Source organism: Mirounga angustirostris, unplaced genomic scaffold (assembly GCF_029215605.1).
Source record: "Mirounga angustirostris isolate CCGP_5_RB_7025 unplaced genomic scaffold, mMirAng1.0.hap1 SCAF_10, whole genome shotgun sequence".
Taxonomy (NCBI): domain Eukaryota; kingdom Metazoa; phylum Chordata; class Mammalia; order Carnivora; family Phocidae; genus Mirounga; species Mirounga angustirostris.
Window position 1 is genome coordinate 18,716,918 of NW_026991718.1, and position 12,046 is coordinate 18,728,963.

At 37.0% G+C, this 12,046-nt stretch overlaps 1 protein-coding gene across 3 annotated transcripts in view; it reads right to left on the minus strand.

Annotated features, from left to right (window-relative positions):
• The window catches only part of ATAD2B (ATPase family AAA domain containing 2B), a 160,486-nt gene that overhangs the window by 120,299 nt on the left and 28,141 nt on the right, over nucleotides 1-12,046 (minus strand). For 2 of the 3 annotated variants that reach the window (XM_064571913.1, XM_064571912.1), the window contains exons 3-8: nucleotides 11,448-11,497; nucleotides 10,937-11,090; nucleotides 9,392-9,494; nucleotides 8,440-8,548; nucleotides 5,530-5,646; nucleotides 2,634-2,709 (exon numbers count right to left, since the gene is read on the minus strand). In XM_064571913.1, the coding sequence (XP_064427983.1) occupies nucleotides 2,634-2,709; nucleotides 5,530-5,646; nucleotides 8,440-8,548; nucleotides 9,392-9,494; nucleotides 10,937-11,090; nucleotides 11,448-11,497 (609 nt within the window). The remainder of the gene's footprint in view (nucleotides 1-2,633; nucleotides 2,710-5,529; nucleotides 5,647-8,439; nucleotides 8,549-9,391; nucleotides 9,495-10,936; nucleotides 11,091-11,447; nucleotides 11,498-12,046) is intronic. The other variant, XM_064571914.1, reaches the window with a different exon arrangement.

The window sequence follows — 12,046 nt, forward strand, 5'->3', positions numbered from 1 at the left end:
CATTATAACCCAAAATATAAATATGCATGCATCCATACTGATATAAATGACTGAATAAATATTTTTAATGGGAGAATGCCAATGTCTTACAAAAAAATTTTAAGTAATATAGGTAGATACTCCCCTCTCTAGGAGATGGAGCTTAATTCCCAAACCACTACCTTTCCTTGAAGGTGTGTGAGACTTAGTGATTTCTTTATATAAAAAATAGACTATGGAAATGGAAAAACAGTACCTTTACAGTGGAGAAACATGGCAAACACGACTCTAACCAAGTGATAAAGGTTAACATTATCAGTGATGTCATGTGGATATAATTTTCCCCTTGATATGATACAACAAGAAGGACCTTCTTCCCCTAGGTGATCTTTCCAAAAATCCCTAACCCCAGTCTCATCTAGAGAAAAACACAATTAGACGGATTGGAAGACATTCCACAAGATACAGGGACAGGTGGGACGCCTGGCTGGCTCCGTCAGTTGAGCGTCTGCCCTCAGCTCAGGTCATGATCCCAGGGTCCGGGGATCAAGTCCCGCAACGGGCTCCTTGCTCAGCAGGGAGCCTGTTTCTCCCTCTGCCTGCCACTCCCCCTGCTTGTGCTCTCTCTCTGACAAATAAATAAATAAAATCTTAAAAAAAAGCTACACGGACAGGATTCTTCAAGATTATCAAGATCATGAAAAACAAGGAAGACAAAAAACTGACAGACCAGAGGAGACTGTGGAGACATGACAACTACATGTAATATGGTGGTACCCTGAACTGTATTCTTCAGCAGAAAAGGAACATTAATGAAAAAACTATTAAGGGGCGCCTGGGTGGCTCAGTCGTTAAGCGTCTGCCTTTGACTCGGGTCATGATCCCAGGGTCCTGGGTTCAAGCCCCACATCCGGCTCCCTGCTCAGCAGGAAGCCTGCTTCTCCCTCTACCACTCCCCCTGCTTATGTTCCCTCTCTCGCTGTGTCTCTCTCTGTCAAATAAATAAAATCTTTAGGGCGCCTGGGTGGCTCAGTTGGTTGGGCGACTGCCTTCAGCTCAGGTCATGATCCTGGAGTCCCGGGATTGAGTCCCACATCGGGCTCCCTGATCGGCGGGGAGTCTGCTTCTCCCTCTGACCCTCCTCCCTCTCATGCGCTCTGTCTCTCATTCTCTCTCTCTCAAATAAATAAAATCTTTAAAAAAATTAAAAAATAAAATAAAATAAATAAAATCTTTAAAAATAAAAAAATAATAAAATAAAATAAAAAACTATTAAAATCCAAGTAAACCTTGGAGGTTGGTGAGTAATTATGTACCAATATCAGTTTTTAGTTTTAACAAACATGCCACAACATGTTAACAATGACAAAAATTGGGTAAGAGGTATGAGGGAACTCTATACTATTTTTGCAACTTTTCTGCAAAGCTAAAATTGTTCCAAAATTAAAAATTCATTTAAAGAAATTTTTAGGGCGCCTGGGTGGCTCAGTTGGTTAAGCGACTGCTTTCGGCTCAGGTCATGATCCTGGAGTCCCTGGATCGAGTCCCGCATCGGGCTCCCTGCTCGGCAGGGAGCCTGCTTCTCCCTTTGGCCCTCCCCCCTCTCATGTGCTCTCTCTCTTTCATTCTCTCTGTCTCAAATAAATAAATAAAATCTTTATAAAAAATAAAAAAATAAAGAAATTTTTAAACATTTGCTCTTCAAAACACATCATTATGAGAACAAATGGCCAAGTCAAACGATAGAGGACACACTTGTAATACATACACATGACAAAAAGAATTATGTTTAGAATATATTTTAAAACTCTTAAAACTTGGGGCACCTGGTGGCTCAGTCATTAAGCATCTGCCTCCAGCTCAGGTCATGATCCCAGGGTCCTGGGATCAAGCCCCGCATCGGGCTCCCTGCTCAGCGGGGAGCCTGCTTCTCCCTCTCCCACTCCCCCTGCTTCTGTTCCCTCTCTCGCTGTCTCTCTCTCTGTCAAATAAATAAATAAATAACCTCTTAAAACTCAGTAAGAAGGCAAACAACTTGATTTTAAGATGGGCAAAAGATTTAAACAGAAATCTTTACAAAGAAGATATAACAATGGCCAATAAGGGGTGCCTAGTGGCTCAGTCAGTTAAGCGTCTGCCTTCAGCTCAGGTCACGATTTCCGGGTCCTGGGATGGAGCCCTGAGTCAGGCTCCCTGCTCAGCAGGTAGTCTGCTTCTCCCTCTCACTCTGCGTACCCCCCACTCATGCACACACACTCTCTCTCAGTCTCCTTTTTTAAAAATGGCAAGGGGGCAAAAGGGGAAAAAATAGTAAAGACTAACTGAACCAGTGTTTCAAGGGAAAGCAATGTGAATTGTTTAGATTCAACTCTACTAAGAGACCCCCAGAGAGCTATGTGGCTTTAGGGAACATAATTGTTAAAACAGTAACTATTCTAAGCAAACTGAAGCAGGAAGAAAATAGTCACATATAAGATAGTAACTACTAGTCCCTAATTAAAGAAAGAAAGATGCCACTTAGTCCCTCATTGACGTTATCAACACCATCAATACCTATATTCTAATTATAAGGCATTTCATTATGTATTATTTAAAGGATATATCTAAATGACAGATATAAATATTTCCTCCTTTCGAAAACCAACAAAACATACCTGATATGGCTTCTTCTTGCTGGAGATCTGTGAATATCAAACAGTGTGTTTTCCCTCTTTTTTTGATGAGCTGGTACTTAAAAAAAAAGACAACACAGAAATAACTAATAATAAATTGATCAATTGGGGCGCCTGGGTGGCTCAGTTGGTTGAGCAACTGCCTTCGGCTCGGGTCATGATCCTGGAGTCCCGGGATCGAGTCCCGCATCGGGCTCCCTGCTCGGCAGGGAGTCTGCTTCTCCCTCTGATCCTCCCCCTCTCATGCTCTCTGTCTCCCATTCTCTCTCTCAGATAAACAAATAAAATAAAAAATAAAAAATAAAATAAATTGATCAACTGAGGTATTAAAGGAAAAGAAATTACTTCTGTTAACTTTCTGAATAGAAGAGAGTCATATGTGGGCAAGAGATTTGAACACTCCTCCAGAGATAACGCTGGCAAAGCAGCACATAAAGATGTTCGACATCATCTGGGAAATGAAAATTTAAACTACTGTAAATATGTATTAAAATTAATTTCAAAACCGGACCATACCAAGTATGTGGTAAGAGAATGGTGCAACTGGACTCTCATACATTCTTAGGGAGAATGTAAGTGGTAAAATCACTTTGGAAAACAGTCTGGCAATTTCTTAGCACATTAAATATACACCTAAATCACAAAACCCAACCATTCCACTCCTCAGTGTTTAGAAGAAAAATGAAAAAATATGTCCGAAGACTTGCACATGAATGTTCCTAACAACTTTATAACAGCAAAATACTAAAAACGTCAACAATCCAAATGTCCATCCACAAATGAATGGATAAACAAATTATGATATATCCATACAATGGAATGCTACTTGGTAATAAAAAGAAACACACTAGTGTTATTTTCTTTTTTTTTTTTTAAGATTTTATTTATTTATTCATGAGAGACAGAGAGAGAGAGAGAGAGAGAAGCAGGCTCCCAAGGAGCAGGGAGCCCGATGCGGGACTCGATCCCAGGACCCTGGGACCATGACCTGAGCCGAAGGCAGACGCTTAACCATCTGAGCCACCCAGGCGCCCGCACACTAGTGTTATTTTCAACAACATGGATGAGTCTTACAATTATCCTGAGTGAAAGAAGTCAGACAAAAAAGAGTATATATTGTACATAAAATTCAAGAAAATGTGAACTCATCTATGGTTAGAGAAAGCAGATGAGATGAGTGGCTGCCTGAGGACTAGGATGGGGATGGCTCCAGAAAGTTAGAAGCAGATTACAAACAGGCAGCAAGATATTTTGGGGGTTGATAAACATGTTCATTATCTTGATGGTGATAATATTCATAGGTATATACCTCAGGTATGTCCAACTTGCCAAACTGTACGTATTAAATATGTGCAACTGCAGTAGACTGTATTTCAATTATACCCCAATGAAGTTTTTTTTTTAATCTAGAAAAACAGTTCACAATCTTTTTTTCTATCTTTACATATCTCCCCAATTATCAACAGGGCTATCTGTGACAGTGACTCCTAACTGGTGTAATGTCTGCATGGCAAGTCTGCATAAACTAGAGGCAAGCCTCTAGTGAGATAACTCTGATCCACCCCTTCCAGAAATTCAATCATCATTTTAGAGCATAAGAGTCTAAGTATAGGGGTGCCTGGGTGGCTCAGTCAGTTAAGCGTCCACCTTCAGGTCAGGTCATGACCCCAGAGTCCCGGAATCAAGCCCGCATCAGGCTCCCTGCTGCACAGGGAGTCTGCTTCTCCCTCTGCTCCTCACCCCACTTGTGCTCTCTCTCTCTCACTCTCTCTCTCTCTCTCAAATAAAATCTTTTTTAAAAAAAAGTCTGAGTATAAATACTTCATAAATATCTCAGTCCTTCCTTAAAAACATTATGCTAAGTGAAATAAGCTAGACACAAAAAGTCACATAAAAGCAAATCTATAGACAGAAAGTACATCAGTAGTTGCCAAGGGCTGGGGGGAATCAAAGGGTAGAAATAATAAAATATTCTGGAATTAGACAGTGGTGATAAATGCATAATTCTTATAAATACACTAAAAACCAATGGATTAAAAATCAGCAAAACCCACCAAAAATGGTGGATTTCAGGATACATGGATTACTATATCTCAATTTTAAAAAAATTGTAGGGATCAATAATGATGGAATTTCCAAGAGATGGAAGAAAGTCAATAAAACAGCACTTACAGAACTGATTACCTGTCATTATCTTAACAGCATTAAGATAAAAGTTTCCTCCTTAATAAAACAAAAACAACAACAAAAACCTAGGGTCATCTGGCTGGCTCAGTCGATAGAGCATGTGACTCCTGATCTTAGAGTTATGAATTTGAGCCCCACATTGGGGGTAGAAATTACTTTTAAAAAATAAATAAACATATAAAGTTAGATTATTGGCCAAGCTGCAGTCCTGTACCAGTTTTGTGACTTTGGCTAAACTACTTAACCAGTTGGAACATAGATATACTTGCCCTAAAAGAACTGCTGTAAATGAAAGTGTTCAATGAAATCTAAAGTATTACAGAAGTATGGGCAGTATTTATTACTAAATTTAAGAGTCTTTAAATAAAATGTACATGCTGTATGTAACTCTATATTCCAACTGCGTACTTCAACTTTCAGTTGTGTCTGTGAACATAAGTAAATATAAAAAAATATGACTGTAACTACAAGAGATTCCATTCTTCTAAATTCAGCAACACTAGAGGCACCTGGCTGGCTCAGCCGGTAAAGCATACATCTCTTGGGGTTGTGAGTTCAAGCCCCACATGGGGTGTAGAGATCACTTAAAAATAAAATCTTTAAATTCAGCAGCGCTGATTTTTTTTTTTTTTAAAGGGGTGGAGCAGAATAAGCTACTCAACTCCAAAAGAAGTTCTTCAGCATTTCTTACCTATTGGAGGTGCTTGGTATCGATCCACTGTTTTCCTTTGTCTCAAATTATACGGTCTATCATTTTCTTCTCCTTCTGCCTCTTCAACTTCTATATCTCCATCCTCCTCTTGAGATTCTAGTTTCCCCCACACAAAAGAAAAGAATCACTGTTTTAATCCACAAGGATTGGTTAACTCTAGAAACGAGTATTTACATTTTGTCTTTTAACTCGCCGCACAGCTGACATTTAAAAGTGTCAACATTGTGGGGCGCCTGGGTGGCTCAGTCGTTAAGTGTCTGCCTTCGGCTCAGGTCATGATCCCAGGGTCCTGGGATCGAGCCCCGCATCAGGCTCCCTGCTCAGTGGGAAGCCTGCTTCTCCCTCTCCCACTCCCCCTGCTTGTGTTCCCTCTCTCACTGTGTTTCTCTCTGTCAAATAAATAAATAAAATCTTTTAAATAAATAAATAAAGTGTCAACATTGTATGATACAGCATATGTCTATACAATCAAGTCAACCTAGATAGATGCAAAAAAAAAAAAAAAGCCTTTCCTACAAATAATATAGCTCTCTGCTAAGTAACCTAGGTATACTTATGATCTTTCCATTTCTTTGGTCATACAAAACAGTAATAAAGATGAATCAAAATTTGCATCAAACTTCATTTAATGGCCAGTTATACACCAGTGAATAAGGCTAGTACTCAAATACCACTTGGTAGTTCAAAAAAATATGCCTACAAGCTAATTACTAATGTTACAGCAAGAGCAATTTTTGTTGGTAGTATAATGGTTTGTTAGGCCTGCTGACAACAAATAAGCACAAATTAGTTCTATTTTAATAGGAAATGCAGGTAGGAATTGAGAGGGAGCATGAAGCCAATTTCTGGGGTGTTAATAGTTCATTTCTTGATGGAAGTGATCACTTTATAATTCACCTAACTATACACTTAAAAAATAAATTATAGTGTACATATATCTTAAATGTTTATTTTTAAAAAGTGTTTGGGCTCGGGATGCCTGGATGGCTCAGTCGGTTAAGCGTCTGCCTTCGTTTCAGGTGGTGATCTCATCAGGGTCCTGGGATCGAGCCCTGCATTGGGCTCCCTGCTTAGCAGGGAGCCTGCTTCTCCCTTTCCTCCCCCCTCGTGCTCTCTCTCACTCTCTTTGTCTCTCCCTCAAATAAATAAAATCGTAAAAAAAGTAAACTGTAAATAGATGTCATATCATAGTTATAGCCAAACCACTTTTTATTATTTATTTATATATATATACATATTTAAAGATTTTATTTATTTATTTGAGAGAGCAAGAGAGCACATGAGGAGGGTGAGGGGCAAAGGGAGAAGCAGACTCCGCACTGAGCAGGGAGCCCGATGCGGGGCTCGATCCCAGGACTCCAGGATCATGACCTGAGCCAAAGGCAGACGCTTAACCGACTGAGCCACGCAGGCACCCCAATTTACAGTTTAAAATAAAAGTCTGGGGTGTCTGGCTGGCTCAGTCGGTACAGCATGCAACTCTTGATCTCAGGTTTTTTAGTTCAAGCCCCATGTTAGGTATCGATATTACTTAAAAATAAAATCTTTTTAAAAAATAAATAAATAAATAAAATAAAATAATAAAAATAAAAAAAATAAATAAAACTCTAATGTAAATTTATTGGCTTATGGTTCCCAAATGCAATATGCTTTGTGATTAACTTTTACCACAGGAATTGTCACTATAACACAACCATATTAAGGAATAGGAAAAATTTCAAAACCACCAGTGATACTGACTGAAATAGGAGACAAAAAATGCAAACATCTGAAAGCTTATTCTAAGCTTATAAAAATTTTTATTATTAAGTTCTAGAGAAAATCAGTAAATACAATATTATTATCTAAATGAATTACTTATACCCAAATAAGTCTCTTTAAATCCTCAAAAAATATTAAGTTTTGAGAAACACCTGCACAATAATATTGTGGGAAGAAATTCCATATATGGCAAATCTACTCTGAAAACTCTACAAAGGTGTTCATTTAATGAAAAGGCAAAAGTCACATTATAAATCTGTCTCACCTATACTGATTTTCTCCAAAGGAAGCAATATAGAGGCTCTAGCTGTAACAACAATAATATTTGCTCAATAAAGTACCTTCATTAGAAATATCAGTTCTTCAAAACTCACTAACAATATATTAGAGAATTTGAGAAATAAACCCCTTCATCTCCATCTAAGCTATACAAATAATAGGAACTGGTAAGATATCCTGGTAAAATATAACTATCCTGCATTTACAATATACCGAATCTTCTGAAAATCCATTTCAATAAAGATTAACACCTAAGAATTGAAATCTATAGGTGTACTTACTAGTCATTGATTTATAATCTTTGGGGCAAATGTACTTTCATCATGTTCCCAGCTCCAGCCCTACAAATTCAACCAGGGTTCTTCAGTTCAGAACCCAGACAAGCCTCAGAAAAGAGCAGTACAACCCCCTCCACTAACATTAGCAGGCCCTCTTTCTCTGAACCTCACCATTCACTTCTCATTCCATAACTAAATTTGGGACCCAAATAATCAGAGATTCAGAGGATATAGATAGAAGGCAGATAGAGGCTTCCAGTTAGACGGTATCTAAACACAAAAGAGGCCTCACCTAACAACAAATCAGCCCATGGCAAATGCCACACCAGATTAGGTCACTTGAGGGCTACTAATAAGATAAATTACATAATGACGTAGAGTACAGAGGCATTTTTCCAGATGAAAGTGAAAACTCAGAATGCCAAATAAAAATTATTCCAAATTATACAATACAGAGCTCTAAAGCCAAAAATCACCCACCCAGCAATATTTCGCATATATTACTTGTATATATTTTTCCTCCCTCCCACCTGAACTTTGTAGTATTTACTTCACAAGGTACTTTACAAACCTTCTTCTTCACCCTCAGTAGAGACCTCATGATGATTCTGTATCCCATAACTATTTCTTCTCAGTGATTTTCTTCGCCTTTTCACTCTTGAATACATATCCATGTTTTCCTTTTAAAGAAAGAAAGCCATCAAATATTAACATGGAATTTATTCCTATCTATAAATATCATTAACCCAATGGTACATGACCACTCTTGAAATTTACTGAGCACCTATTTGAAGGCACAGATTCATGAAAAATGGAGGTTCCTGAATTCAAAAAATGTAAGGGACAAGAGGAAAAATAAAACAAATATTTGAAAATTTAAAATTACAATGCCATGAACATACTTTCTCCCTGAAGCAAATTACAGCCTGCTAGGATGGAATAAGACAAATCACAGGTAACTATAAAACAAGGTAAAACAAATTAAATGCCATAAAGAAAGATACAATGTACCATAGAATTCAGAGAGATGATGCTCTTGTTGCTGAGGAAAGGGAAGGGAGGCAGCATTTGAGATGAACTTTGAAACAATGGTAGGACTGCAGCAGTCCCTAACAGGAAGTATTACCAGAAGTGAAGGATAAAGGAACAAGAATGATCTGTTTATATTTGGGCAATGGTGTGTGAGAAGATAAAGCTGAAACCAGATTATGAAGGTCAAGGTGTTTTTAATTAATTCAGTACACAATAAAAAGAACATTAAAAGTTCAAATCAGAAAAGTAACAGAATCAGAGTGGTAATTTAAGATGACTCTTCTGGCAAAAGCACAGAGGGTCTTTTGGGGAAGGTTGTGGCAAGCAGAGTAAGGACAGAAGAAGAAAACATAAAATCCCAAATTAAGGTAGAAAAAAGAAAGGAACAAATCTGTTAATTCAAGAAAATCCAAATGCTGCTCACCCTCCCTTTGAATTCCTCAACCAAAATAAAAAATATTTGCCAAGGTTGTTAAAGTTAATACACTCACAAATTCTGTATCTGTCCACATTCTAAGTCGCTCTACTTCTCCTGACCGACGATTCCGTCTGATATTAATGTTGTCCATTTCCTGTAGTACAGCTTCAGCAGTACTACAATCACATAATAAAACTAGGATTTAGACAACTGTGAAACCACACAATGTGTCATACATGTAAAAGGCTCTTCATCAAAGCATAATCAAATTATCTTTGATATGTAACTGTACATGGCATCCCAATTAAATAACTTTCTGAATCAGCATCCATCAGAAGATAATGTCCTCCAAAAATCCAGAACATCTTTTACCTTAATATATTATACTAAAACTTATAAAATAGAACATTTGTTTATAATACTCCAAATATTTGGGGCACCTGGCTGGCTCAGTCAGTACAGCATACAACTCTTGATCTCAGGGTTGTGAGTTCAAGCCCTATGTTGAGTGTAGAGATTACTTAAAAATAAAATCTGTGATACTCCATATATTTAACTCCACAATGCCACTATAAATGACTACCAGATCCAATGGTAGGCAATGAAAAAAATTTCAATATTTTTATTTGAAGATAGTGTTAAGAAAATTTATAGGACAGAAAATCTATAAAAAGTTTAAAGCTGGGGGGGAGGAAGGCAAAAAAAAAAGGTTAAAGCCAGGGGTGCCTGGTTGGCTCAGTTGGTAAAGCGTCTGACTCTGGGTTTCAGCTCAGGTCTTGATCTCAAGGTCGTGAGTTCAAGCCCTGTGTTGGGCTCCAGGCTAGGCATAAAGTTAACTGAACAGATACTTTCAAAAATTAGACAACACTGACCTCTAGGAAATACAGGCTAACATTACCACATTTTATCTTTAAACACATTTATACAGCACTTACTGTGTGTCCAGATAATGATCAACGTACTTAACTAATACTTGAATTTGACATTACCAGTATAAAATATAATTTCCTCTCTTGTAAAATAGGGATTATACTGACCTCCCTTCTCTCCAGGTCATTGCAAGGATTAAGTAGGATAACTTATCATCTGAGAAGAATAAAATTTCATTGCATGGAGACACTGAGCAATCTGCTAGGCTCATTCACTAACTATATCCCATATACCCAGTCTCAAAAGACCTTTAATTCAAAATCTTGACTAAACAAAAGTATACTTACTACACATCAATAATGAAATTTAATGTTGCTTGAAAATTGTCAAAAATTGTTAATGAGCAAATGTTAAAGGACTATAATAGTAAAGACAGAATAAAATTACTTTTTATATTATTTATGCACAAAAACTTAAAAAGGATGAGAAAAATTTAGCTATTACATAAACTATTAAATCTAGTAAATGGACTAGAAACTGATAATCATTGCTAACCACTATTAATTCAAATTAAGTTTTAAAATAATTGCATTTATTACTAAGTCAGTGCTTAAGTTATTTTTTAAAACATATCTAGCTTAAAAATCACTGATTTTTTTGAAATCTGAAATCTGATTTTGAAATTCTGAAATCTGAAAAATTAAATAAATTAATTTAATTAAACTGCTTACTGCATAAGCATTCATACCTATTTACTAGTTGATCAAATAACAAACTCTGGTTCACGCTTTCAAATCTGTTTTTCCTGGAACGACAACTTTTTCTGACTTCCATGTCACCATTTATACAAGAAAGGTCCCCATCTCCCTTCTTTTCCCCTCGAAGGGGATGGCTTCGAAGGGCTACAAGAAGAGAGAGATTTACAGTTCAAAGTACAGAGTATAAAAAGAAAAAAGAAAAAATACATCAAAAATTACTTTTAAAAGACTACAAAAAATTTAATATTACCTCTTAAATGGCTTTAATATCCAATAATCTAAAATTGATAACTATTTACAATCTGTCATAATAATTTCAATAATTTCATTTGTACTGATTTCTCAATGTTTAACAATTATGTAAGCACTATGACTGAAATCCAGTCATTTCCAACTGTATGCTGAACATACTAGTAAATCACTGTTTTATCCCGCTTTAACACTTACTAACAACATTAGTAAGAATTTCAATACTAACCAGTTTCATAACAGAATACTCACATAAGCTACTATGTCCGTTTGGTAATGTAGCACCAGGCTGAGAAGTTAACCTAGAACACAATTATATTTAATATGCAAACACATCAACATTCATTTAAAGAAGCAAGAAACGCAATACTGGTGGAATCATTTTAATCTTTAAAATGTCAGTAATATTACTTTTTCAGAGTAAAGATGACATTATTTTATTCTAAGATTGGTAATATACCAATTAATAAAATATACTTGCTATGAGTCATTTCATTACTTCAGAAAAGCTTTAATAACAGATTATAAACTGAATTTACTCTGTCTTCAACTCTGTAAAGTCCAAAGAAGAGGCTGAAGCTTAACATGTACCATAAAGTTAACTGATAGCATAAGCAGCAATGGTCACAGACATTCGTTATTGGTTTTGGTTAACAAAGTAAAAATCAAACGACGACAAATTTATTCAAACAATAAATTGTGCAGAGCGCCTGGGTGGCTCAGTCATTAAGCGTCTGCCTTCAGCTCAAGTCATGATCCCAGGTTTCTGGGATCGAGCCCCGCATCAGGCTCCCTGCTCAGCAGGAAGCCTGCTTCTCCCTCTCCCACTCCCCCTGCTTGTGTTCCCTCTC